Here is a 23362-nt window from a genome sequence, read left to right as displayed (position 1 = left end):
ATTTGAGTTTTTCTTAGAAAGTTCAAGGAATTTTTAAGGGTAGGGGGGTTTTGACTTTACTTTTTCCTGATTAATTCTCTTATTTTTTAACCAAAAGATGGTTCCACAACAGGAATTACTCTTATAAACTTGATTGAATATAGTGTATTTTATCGAAATGTGCAAGTAATAGTCTTGATTGAATATAGTGTATTTAACATGCTTGCAAGAGTATCATGTCTCATTCTAGGCTTGCAATCACCCACATTTTCAGCAACTGCAAATGAAAGTGATAATCTAAAGATATTATTAACAGTAATGCATAAGTCAGCGATTAATATGGTTCAATAGATAAAGTTTTAACGTCGTTGTCTTTAATATATTGTATTTGTAATCCTATTCAATCTACCTTACACAAGCTATTGAACGCATATTACTTCTGCAGTTGTTCAACTCTTGACATATATACGCACATATTTTGCTCACTAACTGTTTTATTTCTACAAGTTAGAGAAGTGGACAAATATCAAATGTTTTTTAACGCTTGCCAAAATAAGCTTTGGCTGGTGATTATATGTTGCGACAATGATATAGTTTTTTTGTTCAAAACTCATTTTCAACCACATATTCTTTCATAAAATGATTTTACACATAATTGAAAACCTGTCCTTTTTTAAAAACACATTATCCAAAAAATCACTATTCCAAATTGTATTTTCTTATCAATGGGGTTCAAACAAGAGCTCGATATTAAAAATTTCTTGAAGTCCTTTTTGTGTGGGCATGGAAAACCTTGACCTCAACAATAACAATGTGAGCTACAAAACTAGCTACTCCTCTCACTGCTTTAATTTGAACTTGATTTCTCAACTCCAAATGGTAACATTACTGACCAATCTTGATGTGCCTCGAGAATAGTCACATTACATTACTCTATTAAACTACTACATCCACAAAAACTTGCTATAGAAGAAAGTATGGATGTGTCAATAGAGACACAACGAATCCTTTGAGATCAAATGCACATAGGACTTAATAGTTACTATTTCAATGTCCTCTGTTTTAATTATCGACCCTTACTTTTCGAATTGATACGTCATTCTTTCCATTCAAGTCCACAATCGTTTCATGGTCATTACACTTGCACAAACATTAGCCTCTACATATGGACCTTAAGCTTCATGAACAACATTTACTCGTCAATGGGGAGAGAAAAACTGTCTTCAAAATGTGCTAACAAAATGTAGAATAAGTCTGCAATGGAGTGCTACAATATTTTTTTTTTTTTTTTTTTCCATTTAGTGCTACTTATGTCCATCTCTCTTTTCTCCGAATATTAAGTAATATTAATATAAAAAATTATAAATTTTCCTAAAACAATGAAAATAGAAGGAAAAAAATACCACGATGTTAGTCAACAAATTCAATAGAAAGTTTATGAAGTGATACAATGGACTAACCTTTGTTATTTTGTATGTCACACAACACATTATCGCGTTTCCATAAAAAATCGTATGTTTCAAAAATTACCTAAATTTCAAGATAAAATCAAACTCCCTAACTTTCATAGATAGAACCATAAATCATTTTCGACGAATGTGAATTTTTTTATGGATACATAAGAGTATCTTACTTTATAACGACAAATGGAACTTTATCTCCGTTTTCTAATTAAACGACAATTTTTGAAACTATTATAAACTTGAGTGACTAAATAATGATTTGAGTAAGATAAACTACTTTCATGTCCATTTTGAAATTACTTATTACCTTTGCAATTACCTACAGAACAATGCAATTTCACTAAAATCCCACAAGAGAAACCTCGTAACGGCTAGTCCGCCACTCGCCAGAATCATCACTGTCTCTCCCCTAAGTGCCGTAAAAAATGGCTTGTTTATTAAGAACTGTATCTGGTTCACTTGTTCTGTCGTTCCTTTTTGAGTTTTATCAGAAGCTAGAGACCATTTGGTGGGCATGCATGGAAAATCCTTCTTCAGAATCTGATTCTCTCAATCACTGGATTCAAAAATCTGTTCCGCAGAATCTGGCTGTTGCACCCACAGGCAGTGCAAGATTGATGAAAAGCAGTTTTTTTGTTGGCATTTTGGGCTCTAGCAATCTTCATTGTGATATGAGGATTTGAAATGGTCAATTAGATATAAAGACAGAAATACAGTTTATGCTGCTTCGTGAAATTGAGATTACATATTATGAAAATAACGAGTGTAATTTTCATTAAAGAAGCCGATCTAGAAGATAGAATAAAATTCCATGTGTATCTGAAACTGAATCACCGGCATATGGGAAACCAACAGAAGAAGCTTTACAGCGAATATAGCAGCTCAAGTTGAAGTTAATGTAGAAACATCGCATTCTCTACGTCAACTGTGTAACATAAACTTGTAGGTTAGCAGAACATAAATGATGCAAAAGCTCTTCTACAAAATTGAAGGCGTCTCACAGTCTTCACTTCAGTCCCTCGCTTAACCCTTGTGGCATTCCTAAGCTTTGGGCAAGATTGCTCATTCTTTCCTTCATAGCCTATTCAATTCACAGATGCTAAATACAGAATTCAAGGAAGAAGTAACGTTGTGTTGAACATAAAACAGGGAAGAATCTTACCAGAACACTCTTCTGGTGTGCGTCCTGGTATGCCTCAGTTACCAGAAGAGAGAGTTTCTGTATCAGTAAACATGCGAAATTCTGATCATTTGAGAAAGCAACGCAGTAGCAGATTTTCTTGCTCTAACGCAGTGATTTCTAGTAATTGCAATAGAATCTTATCAATTTGGAAGAGGTCTATGGGGGTTTTGTGGGGGCTTCTAAGGATGGATAAACTCAGCGTCCTTGTGTTCAATTTAGAAAATGAGGTTCTAGAATTTTTGGTTGTTACTTCCATTCTCATTTTTGTGGAATGTAGTACGTCCGAATTCATAGCTTTGAAAAGTTTTTATGTTCTCTCCTGTAAATCTGGAGGTAAGGTTATGTCCGACCCTTTTCTAATGTCTTCTCTCATTCAATCATGATAGTTTTTGTGTTGTTGTATTGATGAGATAGGATGATTGAGGATGTTTTGTATGGAATAATTTTGGAGGTAAAAAATAGTTGGCTTTTTATTGAAAGTTAATAGTTTGGAAGATTTTGGTAGAAAGTAATTTGGTGGACAAAGTGGATAGGAGAAAGGAATTTTATTAGAATGATGATAGCTTACAATAGCTTGAGCTTTGTCTAGCTTCCTTTTTCTTACTACCAAATGAGGGATCATGCCCTATTTATATACTCTTATCATATCTTCTAGAGAATTCTACAAGTGTCTACAACCTATACAAGGTTTTTTGGTGTCCAAGTTACTCTAGTGGAATCTAGACAATTCTAATTTTTTATTATACTTGCTTACCAAGGAATTCTAGGATATTTTAGGCAAGAAAGGAATTTTATTAGAATGATGATAGCTTACAATAGCTTGAACTTTGTCTAGCTTCTTTTTTCTTGATCATCTTCTCATCATTCCTTGTGTAGATGAGATCGCCAACATATAAAGAGATTATAAGTGTACTATTTGTACCTTGGTTTTTGATGTATAGAGTTGGTTCACTTTGGCTCCTCCTGAATCCTTGCTTAGTGAAGTAGTTGTCAAATATGCTGTACCAGGCTCGCGGAGCTTGCTTTAATCCATATAGTGCCTTCTTTAGTTTGAAAACTTTATATTCTTTACCTCGAACCACGTATCCTTGAGGTTGCTCCACATAAATTTCTTCTTCAAGATAGTCATTAAGAAATGCCGATTTGATGTCCAGCTGGTAAATCTTCCACCTTTTCTGTGCGGCTAGTGCAATTAGCGCCCTTATAGTATCGAGATGTGCAACAGGGGCAAATGTCTCAGTGTAATCGATGCCAAACTGCTGTGAGTATCCTTTGGCAACTAGTCTTGCTTTATGTTTTTGAATTGAGCCATCAGCATTGAGTTTTGTCTTGTAGACCCACTTAACTCCTATGACTTCTTTATCTTGAAGAGGATCTACAAGCTCCCAAGTATTGTTTTTCTCGATCATTTTTATTTCTCCATCCATAGCATTTCTCCATTCTGGTTGTTTTGAAGCCGCTTCATAGCTTTCAAGTTCTATGATCATCAAGTTGCATCTTTCATATATTTCTGATAATCTTCATGTCTTTCTTGGCGATAATTCTGGTGAATCAACTGGTTCTTCTATAACTGTATGCTGCGGAGACTCTGGTTGATTATTCTCCTCAACATCACTCTCCTGCTTTTGTGGTTGTGTAAGGGTGCTGACATCTTTTTTCTCAATTTGACCAGTCTCCCAGTTGTAGGTGGCATCTTCATCAAACTTTACGTCTCGACTTATAATTAGCTTCTTTGTTCTTAGGTTATAAACTCGATAGTCTTTTGATTGAGTACTATAATCTAAGAAGATTCATTTTTCAGTCTTTTCATCCAGCTTACCTCTTTTCTCCTGAGGTATATGTGTGTAGCAGATGCAGCCGAAAACTCTGAGATGTTTTGCCGATGGTTTTCGTTCGCCCCATGCTTCAACTGGTGTTTTGTCTTGCACTGCCTTTGTCGGACATTGATTTAGTAGATAGACTGCAGTGCTTACTGCTTCTGCCCAAAATATTTTTGGAAGACCTTTCTCCATCAGCATAGCTCTAACTGTCTCCATTACTGTTCTGTTCTTTCTTTCTAACACGCCATTTTGTTCCGACTCGTACCCAACAGTAAGTTGATGCTCCATTCCTTCATCTTCACAAAACTTGTTGAATTTATTTGATGTATATTCCCTGCCTTTGTCGCTTCTGATAGTTTTGATTTTGCAACCACTTTGCTTTTCGACATAGCCTTTGAACTTTTTTCACGAGCTTCTAATGATCCCATTAATTCTGCAGCTGTTAATTCATCTATATCCTTGGATTCCTCAATAGCTGCAATAATTGGATCATATTTTTCTGTGCAAGTAATTAAAATTTTTCCAACGACCTTCTTTTCCGGACCATCATCACCATAAGATCTTAGTTGATTTACTATTTCATCTATTCTTGAATAATAATCTTTTGCAGTTTCCGACTCTTTCATTTTTAGATTTTCAGAATTCCTTCTTAAAGTTTGAAGGCGGCAATTACGTACCTTGTTACTGCAGTAGAACTCCTCCTTCAACTTATCCCATGCTTCTTTCGCTGTTTTGGCTCCCATAATTCTTGGAAAATATGTATCTGTCAAGCTCATTTGTAGAGAAAGTAATGTTAGAGAATCTTTTTGTTGATTCTCCTTAAGTTCCTTCTTTTGTGCGGAAGTTAAAGTGAAAATGTCATCTGGGTTAGTATACCCATCGTTGACGACATCCCATAAATTTTGAGCACAAAAGTAGGTCTTCATTTTGATAGACCAAAAATCATAGTTATCCTCATTAAATGTTGGGATAGGAATTGATGAGCGGAAAGCGTCTGCCATCATATATGCGTACGCCCAATATCAATCGAACGTGGCTCTGAAGAAAAGGAGACAAAAAGAAATCTATTTTATGCCTCCAAGAAGAATGTCTCTGAAAAGAAATTAGATACGTGGTATCTAGATAGTGGCTGCAGTAATCACATGACGAAGGATGAAAGTATTTTCTGCAATCTCGATAAAATAAATACAAAAATAAAAATTGGCAATGGAAATTTTTTAAAGGCTACAGGTAAAGGTACTATTGCCGTTGATACAAAAAAGGGCAAGAGATACATTAATGAAGTTCTCTTAGTCCCTACAATAGATCAAAATCTACTAAGTGTAGGTCAGATGATGGAGAAAGGATACAATATACATTTGGAAGGAGATTATTGTATAATTTATGATAAGAAAGATAAACATCTGGTAATTGCAAACGTAAAAAAGCGGGAGAACAGATGTTTTCCAATCCAATGGAGATACGCAGACAATGCGGCAATGGCGGTGCAAGTAGACGAGTCATGGTTGTGGCATAAAAGATTTGGACATTACCACTTCCATGGGTTAAAGATTTTGAAGCAAAAGAGCATGATGAGAGACTTACCAGTCATAAAAGAAATTGATGCAATTTGCGAAGGATGCTTGAGCGGGAAACATCACTGTCAACCATTTCCATCTGGAAAAGCATGGAGAGCCAAAAAGCCTTTGGAGTTGATACATACGGATGTATGTGGCCCGATGCGTACTCCATCACATAACCAAAACAAGTACTTCATTCTATTCATAGATGACTATACTAGAATGACATGGGTATATTTCTTGCAAGAAAAATCCTAAGTATTTGAGATTTTCAAAAAGTTCAAAAGCTATGTCGAAAAGCAAAGTGGTTGCAAAATCAAAACTATCAGAAGCGACAGAGGCAGGGAATATACATCAAATAAATTCAACAAGTTTTGTGAAGATGAAGGAATGGAGCATCAACTTACTGTTGGGTACGTGCCGGAACAAAATGGCGTGTCAGAAAGAAAGAACAGAACAGTAATGGAGACAGCTAGAGCTATGCTGATGGAGAAAGGTCTTCCAAAAACATTTTGGGCAGAAACAGTAAGCAATGCAGTCTATCTACTAAATCGATGTCCGACAAAGGCAGTGCAAGACAAAACACCAGTTGAAGCATGGGGCAGACGAAAACCATCAGCAAAACATCTCAGAGTTTTCGGCTGCATCTGCTACACACATATACCTCAGGAAAAAGAGGTAAGCTGGATGAAAAGACTGAAAAAGGAATCTTCTTAGATTATAGTACTCAATCAAAAGGCTATCGAGTATATAACCTAGGAACAAAGAAGCTAATTATAAGTCGAGACGTAAAGTTTGATGAAGATGCCACCTACACCTAGGAAACTGGTCAAATTGAGAAAAAAGATGGCAGCACTCTTACACAACCACAAAAGCAGGAGAGTGATGTTGAGGAGAACAATCAACCAGAGTCTCCGCAGCATGCAGTTATAGAAGAACCAATTGACTCACCAGAATCATCGTCAAGAAAGACACGAAGATTATCAGAAATATATGAAAGATGCAACTTGATGATCATAGAACCTGAAAGCTATGAAGCAACTTCAAAACAACCAGAATAGAGAAATGCTATGGATGAAGAAATAAAAATGATCGAGAAAAACAATACTTGGGAGCTTGTAGATCCTCTTCAAGATAAAGAAGTCATAGGAGTTAAGTGGGTCTACAAGACAAAACTCAATGCTGATGGCTCAATTCAAAAACATAAAGCAAGACTAGTTGCCAAAGGATACTCACAGCAGTTTAGCATCGATTACACTGAGACATTTGCCCCTGTTGCATGTCTCGATACTATAAGAGCGTTAATTGCACTAGCCGCACAGAAAAGGTGGAAGATTTACCAGCTGGACGTCAAATCGGCATTTCTTAATGGCTATCTTGAAGAAGAAATTTATGTGGAGCAACTTCAAGGGTACGTGGTTCGAGGTAAAGAATATAAAGTTTTCAAACTAAAGAAGGCACTATATGGATTAAAGCAAGCTCCGCGAGCCTGGTACAGCAGAATTGACAACTACTTCACTAAGCAAGGATTCAGGAGGAGCCAAAGTGAACCAACTCTATACATCAAAAACCAAGGTACAAATAGTACACTTATAATCTCTTTATATGTTGATGATCTCATCTACACAGGGAATGATGAGAAGATGATCAAGAAATTCAAGGAAGATATGATGAAAACGTTCGAGATGACTGATCTGGGATTAATGCACTATTTTCTTGGGATCGAGGTAACTCAATCTAAAGATGGGATATTTATAGCTCAGAAGAAGTATACCACCAATCTATTAAAAAAGTTCAAGATGGAAGGTTGCAAAACAGTAGCAACACCTCTGGATGGCAACAAATCACTCAGAAAAGAAGACGGTACTCCAAAAGCAGATAGCTCACAATTTCGAAGCTTAATTGGAAGTTTACTCTATCTAATTGCTACAGGGCCAGACATAATGTATGCAGCCAGCCTACTTTCAAGATTTATGCAAAATCCAAGTCAAGTTCACTATGGAGCTACAAAGCGGATACTAAGATACCTCCAAGGAACGAAAGACTATGGAATAAGGTATGAGTCTACGTCTAACTCAAGACTACTTGGGTATATTGATAGCAATTGGGCAAGATCAATAGAAAATATGAAGAGCACATCAGGCTATGCATTCACACTAGATTCGGGAATATTTTCTTGGGCATCAAAGAAACAAGCAACGATTGCACAATCATTAGCTGAAGCAGAGTATATTGCAGCAGCAATGACTACGAATCAAGCAATATTGTTAAAACGCATACTTGAAGATACGGGAGAGCCACAAATCAACAGTTAGGGATCTGTCAACCTCCCACCTAATCGTATGTGATTAAACTGAAATTACAAACAAATTTCTTGTTAAGTGATGGGTAAAAGGTCCGGGAACATTACTATTCTTAATGTTAAAACATTTGCCGACCGAATTTGTTTGCCACGAAAAGTTTCATGTAACGGGCATATAGTGGCACCCTTATACTATGCAGCCAAAAAATAAGAAAAAATTTAAAAAAAGAAAAGAAAAAATCTCTTCATGGTATTATCATAACAATTCTAAGAATCCTAGTGATTCAAAATTCTAAATGCCGTTGTGATCAATAACAAAAGACACATTGCTGTGAAAGCCATCCAAAAGAGAGTTTCCACAATCAGACAGGCGTTGAAATTGGACGTAATTTAATAGCAAGACATAAAAGAATACACCTCAGATTTAATCAACTTACTTCAGGTCCCAGTTCCATGGCAGCCTCAGTTATCTCAATTCGTACAGGTTGTTGGTTCCCAGAAAGTGTTGCCTAGAGAAGTATAACAATCAACTAAAATTAGTCTGTAAATGTTTGAATCAGAAACTGCAGGATCTCAAGAGAACAACATTTTTCCGTAGTACATAGTTAATGAAATAAAAGGATGCAAGGCCGTGTATCTGAAAAAGAAAACTAAGCCCTTGTTTGAGCCCCATTTTGAAGAGAGAATGTATTTTTGAATAGTGAAGTTTTGGAAAACGTGTGGTTAAAAAGTAAGAAAAAGTTTTCGATTTAAGTATAGAATTATTTTATTGGCGAATGTGTAGTTAAGAATAAGTTTAAAAAAAAAAATGAATTTTTGAAAAAATGGGGATCAAACAAGGGCTAAGCTTATGAAAATATTAAAAAATCAATTTCTACAAAGATCACTAAATAAATTGGTCTACTTGTGTCATCTTCAAGAAGTATACAGGAGAACACTTGTCATACTTCTGTTTCGAAAATTTACTTGCCGTTGATAGGAAAATCATAGAAATATATTTCAACTTAAGGAAGAAAATCAAAATTAATGTTGATAATTTACCTTTACTAGTTCACCTTCGCAGTAACCATCAAACTCCGCTCTGCAAATTAAAAAAAAAAAAAAAAATAGAAAAACACAATTAGCATGTGAATAATATATATCTTCAAAAATCTACACAACAAAACACAATAAAGATGAGGAAGAGTAAATGTGGTAGACCATACACAGCAAGTTCTTTTTGCACACGTACTGCCTCCACTTGGACAACCATTTGTGCCTTCTTTACAGTCTCAACCAGGTTTTGCATGTTTCCCATTATCCCAGCCTATTTTCATCAGGTATAATGTTATAATTAGAGCAGCAACAGGAAGTCAAGTTTGACAGATATAAAAATAGCTTGGGAATGCAAAAAGTAGAAACCATTATCCTTAATTGATTGGATTATTTAATCAAGATTATTGAAAAACTATTCGATAGTATGTTCTTTTTATAATGTAAGCTCCATTAATAAAACCCACAAAAAGGTAAAAAGAGAGAACCCCGTGTACATTGTGTATAAACAATTGTACAATACGAATACACCATGCTATTTGTTAATATCCAAAAAATTTATATCATCAGCACAAGTAGGGGAAAGACCAGAACCAGAGAAAGGAAAGGAAAAGAAAAGTGAAAGTGCTATTCAGCTTTCCCACTGGGTCCAATTAGCAGCCATGGGTAATAGTTTAAAACCCCCCACCCTCCCAACCCAAACCCAGCAACCCAAAAAGTAAAAAGGGAAAATGCAGAGTGAGCTTGCGTGTGCATGCGTCACCCTATATATCCCTATATCTTATGTTAGTCCCACCACAATTTCAGCAGCTCCTGTTGAAAAGAATGGAGCCTACCATACAGCTTTACCACAATAAAAGCACAACCAATATACAAAATCATGCTTCATTACTTGCACTGTTATAGCCATACTATGTTAAACTTACAAGCAAAATATCTAAAACTTCAGTATTTTTGAAATATGACTTCAAGAATGTCAAAGAAAGAAGCTAACTAGCATTATAACTGAAAAGTGTTCAATGTATTGAATATATTGACAACTCATACTACCAAGAAAAAAATATAATAGGACGTCCAAGCAAAAATGACTTCAAAACTAAGAATGAAGGCAGAGAGTCAGTTATCAAAATACATTTTCATCTAAGTTATTAATTTTATTTTCAGGAGTGTCTAAGACATGCCTTTGAAGAACCATCATCACTCTTATCATTGTTATCCTTTTTACCACCAAATAGACCATGCACATGAAGAGATCTTCTAGCCTTCCCAGTTTGACTTCCTGGCCATGACAAACTCGGAATAGCGATGGGATTGATGCTCTGATTCAATTTACCTAAAACACAAGAAAAGAAAGTGATGAATGTTCACCTCAGAAAACACAATATAAGTACTGATAAGTTCATTATACAACTTAAAATACAAAAGATCTCGAACTATACCGATGATTTTATAAGACATGAAACTGCAGGAAAAAAGTTTCAACACAAAGAAACCAAGTAAATATGAATAAGAATGATGTAGTATCTTGAGCCAGTCAAGTAAACACCCTAGTTAGTAAAGAAGTGTTTTGATCTCCTCAAGGAAATACTTAGCTAATAAAGAAGAGTTCAGAGCTCCTCAAGTAAATGCCTCTTACAACAGACAAAGGAAATCCATTTGAACATCCCAGAGTTTTAGCAGTACATTTTAGATAGACATGCTAGCCCTGGCTGTCATTTCCTATCTTGTATCAAAGCTGTGCTTCAGCAGTTTCCTTTCTTCCACACAAATTTATATGCTGACATATATGTTTTGAGGCCTTATTGTCAGCAGATCAATTTAACCCTAGTCATACTAGGTTGTATGCAACATTTCATCAGCCACTTTGAAGATCTTCTTCCAAAAGAAGTCCCACTGAAATCATGATCAATATAGAGATCACGACTTTTACACCTATTCCTCACGTCATAGAACCTTTGTCACCCAATAATAATACTTAAGACTGAACCACAAAAGACACAAGTATGCAACAATGTAAACTAAAAAACTTCTAATCATCTGTATTGATTTCCACAGAACCAAACTTTAATGATAAGACAGACTTCCAAGCAACCAAGTTAGGCCTGGAGAAAAAGAACCTTTGGAGATAGGGTGAGAGGGGAATCCAGAGGATGCCCAGGGTATTAAGACAGAGTTGTACTTGTATATTTGCAATCATCAAGCATAATACATAAATAAGTTGTATTTATATAGGAATGGTCATGGACTCTCGATGTAAGTAAGACAATGGGGACATCTTAATTAATAGATTCATTGGCACCGCACTGCAGATGATACATGGCAATACAACAACCCAGGATTACACAATGCAGTTAAGGAACTAAAGTTATGGAGAAGATGCCATGGTGCTCTATAAGGGCAGCTATACAGTGAGGTAGAATGTATTCTATCAGAAAATTCATGTCAGCCACAATCCAGAAACCTAAATGGCTAAATCAGCTCACTCATGCTAGGCATGCTTCTATACCTAAGTTTCCAGGACTGCCAAATACTCGTCACCCTGTTCATGCTCTCAAAAACAAAATTTGTGACTTTTGAAATGTAGACGCAATCAGGGCATTATACTAAGTTAAGAACGTAGGATGCTGTAAAGGGAATCCACAAGATGTTGGTTGGTCTTCTCCTTTGAATCATAAAGACCAAATGGTGGTTGCGTTTTTGTGGATTTTATAGAAAGAGGAATAACCTTCTGGTAGAACTTCATGCTTTATTGAGGGCATGAACTAGGATAACACTTCTTGCTAGCGAATATTTGGTTGACCTGGACTCAATAAATGTCATCTAGTGAGTCCAAGACATTTCTATCAGCTCATGGGGGTCATCAGACAGTCATAGATGAGATTATTGTTTTGTCTTCAAAAATGCAGGTTCACTGAAGCTGCTTTCTTGCCAATAAGTGTCTTACAAAATGTGCAAGAATTCATGGGTCATCCAGCAAATCACTGGATTAAACAGGTTTTCTTGTCCCTAAGATTGTAGTAGTGTATGGGACAGGGAATTCATGGGTCATCCAGCAAATCACTGGATTAAACAGGTTTTCTTGTCCCTAAGATTGTAGTAGTGTATGGGACAGGCATCATTCTAAAGAAGTTAATACCTTCTACACATTTCTAGTATATAATGTGGTATCCTTTCTCCCTTATGTACCTCTGGAGATCAGGTATCTACCCCTCCCGTCAGGCAATCTTCTGTTTTATAATAAAAATGTAGGGCACCATGCCAAAGCCACCACCTAAACACACTGGTCTCATTAAAAATAGACCTAGCAAGTATCAATTAGAAGAAGTGACTTCTTATGAGAAAGCTGAGGGAGGATATTGTTTATCCCCATTCAGTGTGAGATCAAGGTTGAGTGGCCAGTTGTCATGGAACAAATCAGGCGGTATTACCACACAGTGTAGTTACATCCTTGGTTAATATGTTCTCTTTTGCAACATTTAAGTTTTTAATAAAAATTTTACGGCTTTTCTGATTGTCAAATATCTCTGTTCAACGTGAATTTATTACATGGCCTACTCTAACATAGTTCTTACCTCTTCAACATGAAAGATATATTTACATATTTTATCCCATGTATAAACCTTATTTTTCATAAAATGTTTAAAAACATTACCTGAAAAATGCAAATATAAATATTTAAATCGTAATTTCGCTGACTTTCTAGATCCATGTGATCCTGTCATGCTCTTTTTCATTGCATTAAGTTTTATTTATTTATTTTATTGCATTAATTTAAGCAAATATGAATCCAGTCTTCTTCTAGTATTCAAGCAAAGAGCACAAAAGGGGGGGAAAAAAAGCACACAATTTTGAACTGATAGTCCTCAAGCACTAAAATAAGAACAAAAAATAGCAAAATAAAAATCCTTTCGGTATTTAGGGCGATCTTTTTCGTTCTGAACAATTATAAACCGTTTCCAGAAATACAATTACGAAGATTCACAAGGAAAAATCATCTGACGATACAAATTCACAGCCCTACAATCATTTCTAAATAGATTGAAATGCAATTCCCATTTCATCCATTAACACGAACAAAACAGTTCATCCAAAGCCATATCAGTAAATAATTAAGTAAAGAAGACAGAGCCCAGAAAAGGGAAAGAGGGAGAACTTACAGGAAGATAATGGATAAGATGAGGAAGAAAAATTGGGATTTTTACTGTCAATGTAATGGTGAAATTGAGGCGTTAGAGCTGCAATCGGAGACGCTGCCATATGTTGATATTGTGAACTGGTTATGCTACCAAAGATTATGGAGGATCTTTCACAAAAACGCACGCACAGGAAGAGATTTCAGAGTATGGGAGGAGGATAATATTGGGGTCTGGAGTGGGAAGTCGTCTCTTCGTTCCAAAAATAAAATATCTTGTTTATAAATGAGTAAATTTCACTAGCGGTCACTGAACTTTTCCTTTACTTGTAATCAGCCCATTAATCTTTAAGTTAGAGCAATTACATCATTATACTTTAATTTACTAGCAATTAGTTCACGTCTTTAGTCTTCTGTTCAACAACTTAACAGAACTGGTGAGTGGCTGTTAAAAGTAACGGAATCTCCATCCGTTTTATCAAGACAACAAAGTAAGTTTATTTGCGGTCACTGAACAATTTCTTAGTTTTAGAAAATTAGACAACTTCAAAGTTTAGTGGTCAAAATGGAGTGAAGGATGAGTTTTGCTACATAATTAAAAGTTTTTGAACGAATTATATTAAAAATTATTAATAATATATTTGTTATACTTCAAAGGTTTATAGTGAAAAATACAAATTTTTCCTGAAAATATGTTCCAATTTCTATCTACTAAAGATGGGAGAAGAATTTTGTAAATATGATACGGGATTGGATCGATGTGTTGTGTTGATGATGGATGATTTATGAATAATTAAATCTTAATCTAATAGTCATCTAATCAGTTTAAAACGTTCTTAAGTAGGGCCCTATATTTTAACAAGGCCCCAGATTCCAAAAAACTTCATACTACTAAGACATCGTTTGGTAGGGATTTTTTGCCCAAAAAAATTGATTTTTTTATCGTTATTTTACTATTCAAGCCGTAATTTTTGACTTCTTCTTTCACATGTGGACCCCACTTTTCTTCTAACGGTCAAAAAATCAATTCTCAAAATCCCTACCAAACGGGCCCTAAATTTCTTTTGGGAGAAAAAAAAAAGGTTGTCATAAAATAAATTAAATTAAAAATGATCTATAACGCTAGACAGAAATTAATATTTGTGTACTATTTAGATGAAATTATCGATGATAATATTGTTCTTGATGTTGTTAGTGATTGCTGACGGTGATTCAATTACCGATGACCATTGCTATTTATTTTTTTCTTTTCCAATTATCTCTTTACTTGAGAGATAAAATAGGTAAAATCTTGTTATTTCAGTTTCTAAGAATACACTACCTGTTCACTGTTTTTAAGCCATGGCCCGTTTGCTTTTACTAATATCCTCTTGCTTGGTTTTAGTCTTTAAGCCCCTCTTTCTTCCCTTGGCAACTAAACTTCAATGCGTTGCTTTTCTACCTCTATACTTGTGAATCATATTATACACATCAATATATTGTGTCCTTCCATTGATAGTATAGAGACAATGGAGATATAAGCGCCTCCAAAACTTGCATCCTCCTAATGTTGGTCGGAATACTCTGTGTTACAGAAGCTCGCTCCAAAATTTTCGAAAACGGTGATTTTCGAGCTCAGTTTTAAGCTATTTTTCCTATCAAACAACAAATTCAAACGACTCCAACCCACAATCAAATATATTTATCTCGATTGCTTCTCACATTGGCCCACAAAGAACAAGATAACGATAATGATTTGCAAGCCACAAAGGCACAAGAAAAACAATTAAAGAGGGACAAAAGGAAGCCAAAAACACCAAGGGAAGTAGGGTTGGCAACGGTTCGGCCAAAACCATAATCGCACCACCAAATTTTTGACCATACCATAACCGCACCATAACCACGTAAATCGGTTCGGTTCGGTTCGGTTTTTATCTCAGTTCGGCACGGTTCGGTTCGATTAATAACCACGAAAATAAATTATTTTTTATAGGTTCATCCGTCAAATTGATATAAAACAATTTATGAAAAAAGTCAATGAAAATAAAAACACAATATTCCAAACGAAAATGCAAACATTATCAAACAATATTCCAAACGTAAATATAAACATTATCCTGATTTTCAATTGTAAAATACAAATTTAACAAACAATATTATAAATATAATAATACTAAACTTTTCCTTCATTCTTAATTGTTGTGCATTGAAGTTACATGATGCATTCATCCCTACAAGTCTTACTAGTATAGATCAGCATTCAAAGTTGATTCATATTCATCATTGCCAATATTGGCACGTCTAGAAAAACATCGAACTTTGTTTTTACATGATCGGTAGTAATAGAATGACTAACAAATGTAACAAATTTTCGAAGGCGACGCCGATTTGGACCGTAGAGGCAATGGAGCCGTGCGTGAGTTTGTGGTTGTGGAGAGTAGGGTTTGCATTTATATACTGTCATACTAATGCTATTATGGGCTAATGGTAAGTAGACTAGCCGAATGAGTCAGGTAGATGTAATGAGGAGGGGAGGGATTTTGTTTTGATTTGGATAGAAAAGTAGTGTAAAGTCCATTATCAATTCATTTTTTTTTTTAGCGGGTAATCGGTTCGGTTTCGGTTCGACGACGTAAATACCATACCCGCACCATTACGAACCGGTTCATTAAAATCAAAACCATATCTGCCCCATTGCACCATCGGTTCGATTTTTTTCCCCCCATTCAGTTCGGTTAACCGCGGTTTTCGATTTTGACGGTTCAAATTGCCATCTCTAAAGGGAAGCCACTGGTTTTTCTCTCACAAAGGCAGGCGGATTTTCAGCAAGAAGAGGCGGCCACGTTTTCTTCTTTCTAATGCACAAATCACACATGGACGGTTAGAGTAAAAATGCAACACATATATAGGCATACGGCCAAAATTCAAAATCGTCCAATATGTAAATATATATGAGCTATGAATAACATTATTTTCTTAAACTACTTCCAACCGTCCACGTTGTTTTCAGGTCGAGCCTTTGGACTTGGTCATTGGTAACAATTTCACTCATCGTCCAATGCCTATGAAATTCATCAGACGTTTATATCATAGCTCGAAATTCTTTGGATATCAAAACTCAACACTCTTTTTCAAAATAAACAAGTGAGGCGATTATTAAGTACATAAAATTTAATTTCAAATAAATAAAAAACATAATTGTAGAAAAGAACTAAAATAGAAAAAAAAAAATGATCATTGCGGTAAATTAGAGAGAACTTAATGAAATCAATATATAGTGATTCAAATGAAGTTATTGACAGCAATACCATCATTGACCACCAACCAACGTACGCATATCAATGATTAATGACGGTAATATAATCTGTGATATCTACCGTAGCACTGATACTTGGGTTGTTGATCGCCAATGAAGAAGTAATCTTTATTTGTTCTTTAATTTTTTTTTATTTTTTTTTTAATTCGCCACCTTTTTGTAATTAAAAATTAAAATAACAAGTTACTGATGAAATAATAACAAGAAATGTTAAGTAAGAATAAATGTTTCCAACGATCATTGCTAATTAAAAATTAAAATAACAAGTTACCGATGAAATAATAAGAAGAAATGTTAAGTAAGAATAAATGTTTCCAACGACCAACAATGAAAGCATTGCGTACATTACTATCATCAATAAAATGCTGACGGGTATTTGTTGATAATCACTAGTAAAATTTTAGTTGGTAATTCAGTCCAAATCGTCGATGAATATTATCATTAATGATTAAAATCTCCTCGTTTATGATTATACTTGAAAAAAACACTAATTTTGCATAAGACCCCCAAGTTGTTTGAGTTGCATATGCTTGTGACACCATTCCAAATGATTGAAATATTGAACATTAGTTGATTTAATTGCAGGATAGAAATGGTCCCAAAAAGCACGAGTAACCTTTCTATTTAAATGCTCTGTGACATATGATCTGTAACATACACTCGATATATAATGGTTGTACCGGAGAAATTTTTTAGACAAGGTAGTAGTGGTCACATGATGACAATATCGATTGTGCATGTCTATTAATAACGTCATAATATCGATTGTGCATGTCTGCTTCTAACGTCACAAATCAGTTGGACATAGTAACAGCATAGAGAGTCATTGCTAACTACTTTATCAGAGAGTCGCAACTGGTTTCAGGCACTAATTTAATTCAAAGCTTGTTTGGCAAAGCTTAATGTATAATTTAATTTAATTTGGTCATATACTCTTTTTCCCACACATATTGTAAAACCCACAATTTACAACTCACTTTTTATTACATATTTCAAGATCCACTACTTATAAGCACTTAAAAGTATTACAAAACAGCACTCAATTACTCTAATCGCATGAATAAGCAGTAGAGATGGGATGCAAATCTTTCATCATGCTAGACATTTATCATTGATGTTCAAACCTGTAGTTGAATCCTTTATACACATTCATCCAATGGTTATTGCATGTTGAAGTGTTACAAACAGAATGGAACACAATCCCTTCTAATCTAAGAACCTCTCAGTTCCAGCAAAACTATATACAGCTGCAATTTCAGAATCATAGAACTCATGAAGAATCCTTACCCAAATATGATCCACTTTCTGTTGATTTTGACTCAATCTTCGCTACTTCCTTGGCAGAAGATTGCTCGTCTACAGATGTACCCGACTGGGTAGGTTTCTTAAATTGCACTAAGATCATGGTCATGTTGTCACAACCCAAGCCCACAGCAGTAGATGGCGCGAGACACCTATCGAGTACTTTTTCACAGACAACAGAGAGCTTATTTTCCTGAACAAGTTTTACAATGTCAGATACAAGTCAAGAATAACTTCAGTCTAACCAAAGTAGCGTAAACACGGTATTCAAGGACTTACAGATTTCAGCTGGTCACGTATGAAATCAACGAGTTGTTGGTTTGACAGGCAATCCCTTGAAGTATTAAATTAATTACGAAACTTGATTAGTCAAATATTTGAAGTCAGGAATTCTATTATCACAAACAGAGAACCTAATCGCAGTAAAAAGACCAGATGTGAAATAATAAAAAGAACTTATGGCAATTGGCGAACATTCAGGATCATCTGCTAGCTGGAGATACAGGTAACTCAGATAAGCAACAATGCCAGGTTGCGCTACTGGGATAGTAATAGGGAAATATACTTCAATCCGAAAACATATGTTTTCTTTTTCTTTTCTCAGTAAAATTAGAGTACGTGCTACAAAGGAAAACGAAAACAAACTTACATCATCAAATTATCACCTTCTATATTCTGCTTAATGACGTATGAATCAATGCCAGTGCAACTTTGAGGGACAAATAAAAGAAAAACTAGAAAATAATTTTTTCCCACTTTTCATAAGTACATTGTGAGCGAGAAAATATTACTACACGGATGTTGATTATTTTCTGCCTGCCAAGCGTAACCTACATGTTAAAACAAATGATAAGGGAATTTATAGAAAAGCCAATGTCAGCATTCAATCCATCCAGACTGAGGTTAACAGACACCACCCCCCAAAAAAAGAAAAAAAATTAAATAAATAAATAAACAAACAAATAAAATTCTAAAAATATGACGGTAGATTCAAAGGACTCGGCTTCCAATTAGGTAGTAAGTTTGTATAGATATTTCAAAGACATGGGGCCACGATCCTCTTCATTAGAAGAGAGTTTTTAGGGAGTATCAGACTAATCTGCAGTTTCTTTTCAGACTATGATGTAAAGACAAGAATCAGGTCAAAAGATAGAGAACTGCGTGTTCAAAAGGAAAACGAAGGATGGCTATGTTATAATGACATTTAAGAGAGGTGGAATACTCAAGTCTAAGAGGGACGAATAAGGAATTTCTAAGTTCGCATTATTCTTCAGTTATTATTTTTCTTAATCAGATGAATAGGCATTCCACGAAACAACCACATTAGCTTTCAATGAAATATAGCATAATAAATCATTCTGCAAGTCCTCCAATGCAAACCCGATCCAAAATGTTGCAAGAATTTTGTAAAGAATATGTGTGTCTGTAAAACATCATAAGCTAATTAACAATGGAGAAACAAATTCAATAAAGTTCCATTATCAAACGAACCAACATTTAAAATATCCTGTTCGAATATGTTCGCTTTGCCTAATCCACTTTGCAGAATCTGGTATATGAATCCCAAAAGATAAGTTCAGAATGCATACCAAATGCCATCACAGGCAAGCACAAGGAACTCATCATCACCACAAAGTTCAACCTGGTAGAAAAATTTGAGAAAAATCTACAGTTACCGAAAGCAGAAGACAATAATAGCACTTCACTGTTGTGCTCATAATATAAGAGCAAATCCTGATCCCTGAGCTCAAGCACTGGTCAGACAAATTAAGTCTTAAAACATAGTAATAGTTTTTTTTTTTCTCAAGCATAGTAACTTTTGGTTCACAAAAGCATGGCATGACCAAAGCTTTACTTTATATGGTGATCTTGAATGGTTCATTACATTGTTTTCAGTTTCTTGTGCATTTCATCAAAGTAAACAGGTTTTTGGGTGTTGTATAACTCTCGAGAAGCCCACAAATAGTCACACAATAGTTTGGCTAAAATATCAATTTATGATGTTCAGTGGATCTCAACTGTGCAGGATCCAATAAATTTGCATACACGAACTTCTTACTTCTCTCGTCCTACAACAAAAATACAAATTTCACATGTTCATATCAAATCCACTAATTGCATCTCAAACCATGAGGTGCTAAATACAATCTAATGTGGGGTATGTGTTTAATAAAAATTATCTGGGGATTAATTTCCATATTTGAAATTCCACTAAAACTTTTGAGCATCTTGGAGCTGAAGTCTTCTAAAAGTATTGGTGATTGGTGGAGAAAATGGACAGTGGTTTCTCTATTTTTTCCTCTAATTCTGCTATAGATTACAGAGCTCCTCAGACTTGGTTCACAGCCTCTAGGCAGTTTGTGGAAGATCACCATCAGATTTACAAAGAAGGGATACTCTTTTTATTTGTTAATATTTTAAGTAGACTTGATCTTCAGGACCTCTTCTCCTACTATATTTGTCCATCCTATGTCTATGAATAAATTCTTTATTTTATACATCATTTTCATTTACAAAAGGGGACTGCAAAGCAATAAAACTTGGGTCTTGATAATTTCGGCAAGAACCTCTACCAGACTTTGATCTCGTCAGAAAAGAACAAAATATTTCCAACTAATTAACTTGCAATTATTTAAGTTCTCAAGTATTCTCACACATTTTTCAATTAAAGATGTTTGTTATACAAAATTGTGCCACCACGAATGTAGGATGACATGAAGTCCTCTCGCCTTAGCATTACCCACCCTAGTATAATCTTTTTTACGAGTCATTGAATAATATAAAACAAATATCTACCTGAAAAACTTCCCCAAATCATTACATGTTTCACTGTCAAAGACCTCCATTAAAAATTTTCCATAACTGTTTCTTGGTCACAGCAGCGTTTACGCTGCCAATGGAGCATTATGTCTAAATGAGGCTTGTCCAAGGTGGCTATAGCAATGCTACATGATTTCTAATTGAAACATGGATAATTGTGCTCTATGGAAAACAAATATCCAGTCACTTAAGGAAATGAAAAAGATACGTACAACATTTATATCTGGATTAGCAGTTACAATTTGCTTGTCAGCTGGCAAAAACTTGTTCTGTTTGAATTCCACGTCACCTGCAAGCAGAAATTATTCTCTCCTTTAGTCACAATCCATGTGTGCATAGTAAGCTCATAGTTTATATAAAGTACTAATAATACTGTATAGGGAAAATAGACAACAGTTTAATTTCCTTTCTTCCAGTGTTGTCCAGTCCAGTCCACCATGCCAAACATAAGATAAATATGTTTAATATTTCCAAACACTAGTACCATCATACTATCCCCAGTAGCGTCTAGAGATAATTTTTCCACCAGCTTATGCCTAATCATATCCAGCACAATCTGTTCAATAATTTAGTAATATAGTCTACAATGCATCTTATGTGATAGAGAATGATTCAACTTATGAGCTAGAGAATGATTCAACTTATAAGCTTTAAAAGTCTACCATTATTCCAAAAATAAAAAACCATTGAAGAGATCTTGTACAGCACCTATAGCTCTAGCAAGATTTAGGCTTCCATTAACACGTCCTGCTTGGATAAAACCACCTGCTTTTAAAATTCTCTCTCTCTCAACCTCAAGATCAGGCTTGTGGTCTCTTGAAAGATTGTGTGCCTGCACGAAAGAGCACCATACCAATATATTCACATATCATTCACCTCAAACTAAAAAGAGTACCAAGAAAACATTTCACTGCATTACAAGTGTTGAAATTGAACAATTTTGAAAACCATGGTAGAAGAATCTCTCATAATATTTGAATTTCCTTGTTCATTATTTACTCTCTTAGCAGAGACAGATTATGGAAAGTCTTTATAGAACAAAAAAATGTTAGCAATACATCCAGAAGATTGTGGTAGGTGTTCATTGGGCAGGTTGTGATAGTCACTGATAGGTAATTATGACTTTCCCGTTTTGGTTAATTTTAACCCTATAAGTAGGGTCTTTATCTTCGAATTTCAAAAAAAAAAAAAAAGAGTAGTTTAACTACAATTCTGTTCCTCTTAGTCTTTCTATCTCGGTTACTTTTACTCTATTTCTAACAGAAACAAATTTGAGCTGCATCAAACATCCATTTAAGATTTAACTTTTCTTAAGCAAATAGAACTAATACAATCAAATATACTTTACCGTGTACATTACCTGACCTTTCCTAGAAATTACACAGCGAGAATCACCAGCATTTGCAATAACAAGTTGGTTGTCCCTAATAATTGCTACACAAGCAGTGCTGCCAGACGTTGGTCCAGAAAAATCAGAGTGTGGCCCCTGCAGCAAAAAAATAGACAGTTAAACTCCGGATGACAAACAATGATAGAGTCTGGACCCTAATAGCTCTTGGACAAAATCCAATTACATGACTATGTCCCAAACAGAAGAAGGAACAAAAAGTTGAATGTTCCTCCTCTGAGCAAATAATAAATGAAAAGAAAAACTAGTTAAACAAGTTGACAATAAGAGCATCTCTTTTCAATAAATAAACAAAAAGGAAGAGAGAATACAAGAACTGTTATGAACGTGTAAAATGTAAATTTTGTAAAAGGTCAATAATCTTTACTTTGTGGTTAAAGGTTTATATACCGGCCTGCAAAGTTCGTAATTATAAGGAAATACTTCACAGTAAAGCAAATATATAATATCTGAAATCTTTTTCCCACCACTGCACTCAATCCTAAATCAAAAGGAAACAACATTAACATAACTTCCCCCATAAAACTGTGCACAGTAATTGCTTGAAAGATTTTATATCCTTGATATGATTAAAATCCCCAAATTTAAAATTTCAACTAGACCTTCTGTCAATCATTTAAGAGAAACACAGAATAGTGACATGTTCCTTGTCATTAAAGAAAAAAAGGACAGATTGACTATTCCATTGGTGAAAAAGCGAACACCTCCTCAAATGACCAATCATCGACTTGGTCCTTTCTGTCACCACTTCTCGGAGACCATATCAAACCCTCCAACATGCCAGTAAACTTATCTATTTTATCTCCCAGAACAGCCAACTCCCTCCACCCTCTCTGTCCTCGCATCATTTCATCCATCCTGCAATGATAACAATGGAACATAAATTAAGCAACCGTAGAACAGCCTTTGTCACTTTATTGAGTTTATAACTATTTTTGTTCCAATGTTATAACTAAATAATTTCGGTCAAAGATCCTGGCTAGCGAATGACCAAATAAACTGTATATGTAAGCACAGTCTTTAACTATTTGAAGCCAAAATAACTTATTATGAGCACAGCTCTTGGA

General features: G+C 35.0%; 2 protein-coding genes across 5 annotated transcripts; both read right to left on the bottom strand.

The window, feature by feature from the left end:
- Positions 1–2134: 2134 nt before the first annotated feature.
- Positions 2135–13727, bottom strand: LOC111374441 (nucleoid-associated protein At2g24020, chloroplastic-like). Of its 4 annotated transcripts, none has more exons than XM_022997109.1 (8): positions 13496–13727; positions 10520–10671; positions 9512–9612; positions 9348–9387; positions 8744–8815; positions 2605–2685; positions 2444–2523; positions 2135–2367 (listed from the first exon to the last, which is right to left on the bottom strand). In XM_022997109.1, the coding sequence occupies exons 1-7, from the start codon at positions 13593–13595 to the stop codon at positions 2449–2451; spliced, it is 621 nt and encodes a 206-aa protein (XP_022852877.1). In that variant the 5' UTR covers positions 13596–13727; the 3' UTR covers positions 2135–2367; positions 2444–2448. The 4 variants fall into 4 exon arrangements, with proteins under 4 accessions (XP_022852877.1, XP_022852880.1, XP_022852876.1 ...); XM_022997112.1 differs by having other exon boundaries at positions 2605–2661; XM_022997108.1 differs by having other exon boundaries at positions 2140–2523.
- A 4003-nt stretch (positions 13728–17730) lies between these two features.
- LOC111374440 (probable protein phosphatase 2C 60) lies at positions 17731–23185 on the bottom strand. Its single transcript, XM_022997107.1, has 7 exons — positions 23000–23185; positions 22248–22373; positions 21596–21719; positions 21100–21176; positions 19657–19709; positions 18347–18401; positions 17731–18260 (listed from the first exon to the last, which is right to left on the bottom strand). Exons 1-7 carry the CDS (start codon positions 23174–23176, stop codon positions 18036–18038), a joined length of 837 nt encoding a protein of 278 aa, XP_022852875.1. The 5' UTR covers positions 23177–23185; the 3' UTR covers positions 17731–18035.
- Between the last annotated feature and the right edge of the window lie 177 nt (positions 23186–23362).

Source organism: Olea europaea, unplaced genomic scaffold (assembly GCF_002742605.1).
Source record: "Olea europaea var. sylvestris unplaced genomic scaffold, O_europaea_v1 scaffold1251, whole genome shotgun sequence".
Lineage (NCBI taxonomy): Eukaryota > Viridiplantae > Streptophyta > Magnoliopsida > Lamiales > Oleaceae > Olea > Olea europaea.
The sequence above is the reverse complement of the archived record's forward strand: the minus strand, read 5'-3'. Positions and strand labels throughout refer to the sequence as shown.

Coding starts and splice junctions, on each gene's coding strand:
- LOC111374440 (XM_022997107.1), bottom strand. CDS start 23,176: ATGTTCCATTGTTATCATTGCAGGATGGATGAAATGATGCGAGGACAG. Junction 21,177..21,595: donor AAATCTTGCTAGAGCTATAG/GTGCTGTACAAG, acceptor TTCTGCTTGCAG/GTGACGTGGAATTCAAACAG. Junction 18,261..18,346: donor TACGTGACCAGCTGAAATCT/GTAAGTCCTTGA, acceptor AAACTTGTTCAG/GAAAATAAGCTCTCTGTTGT.
- LOC111374441 (XM_022997109.1), bottom strand. CDS start 13,595: ATGGCAGCGTCTCCGATTGCAGCTCTAACGCCTCAATTTCACCATTAC. Junction 8,816..9,347: donor GCGAAGGTGAACTAGTAAAG/GTAAATTATCAA, acceptor ATACTTCTCTAG/GCAACACTTTCTGGGAACCA. Junction 2,686..8,743: donor CCATGGAACTGGGACCTGAA/GTAAGTTGATTA, acceptor TCAAATGATCAG/AATTTCGCATGTTTACTGAT.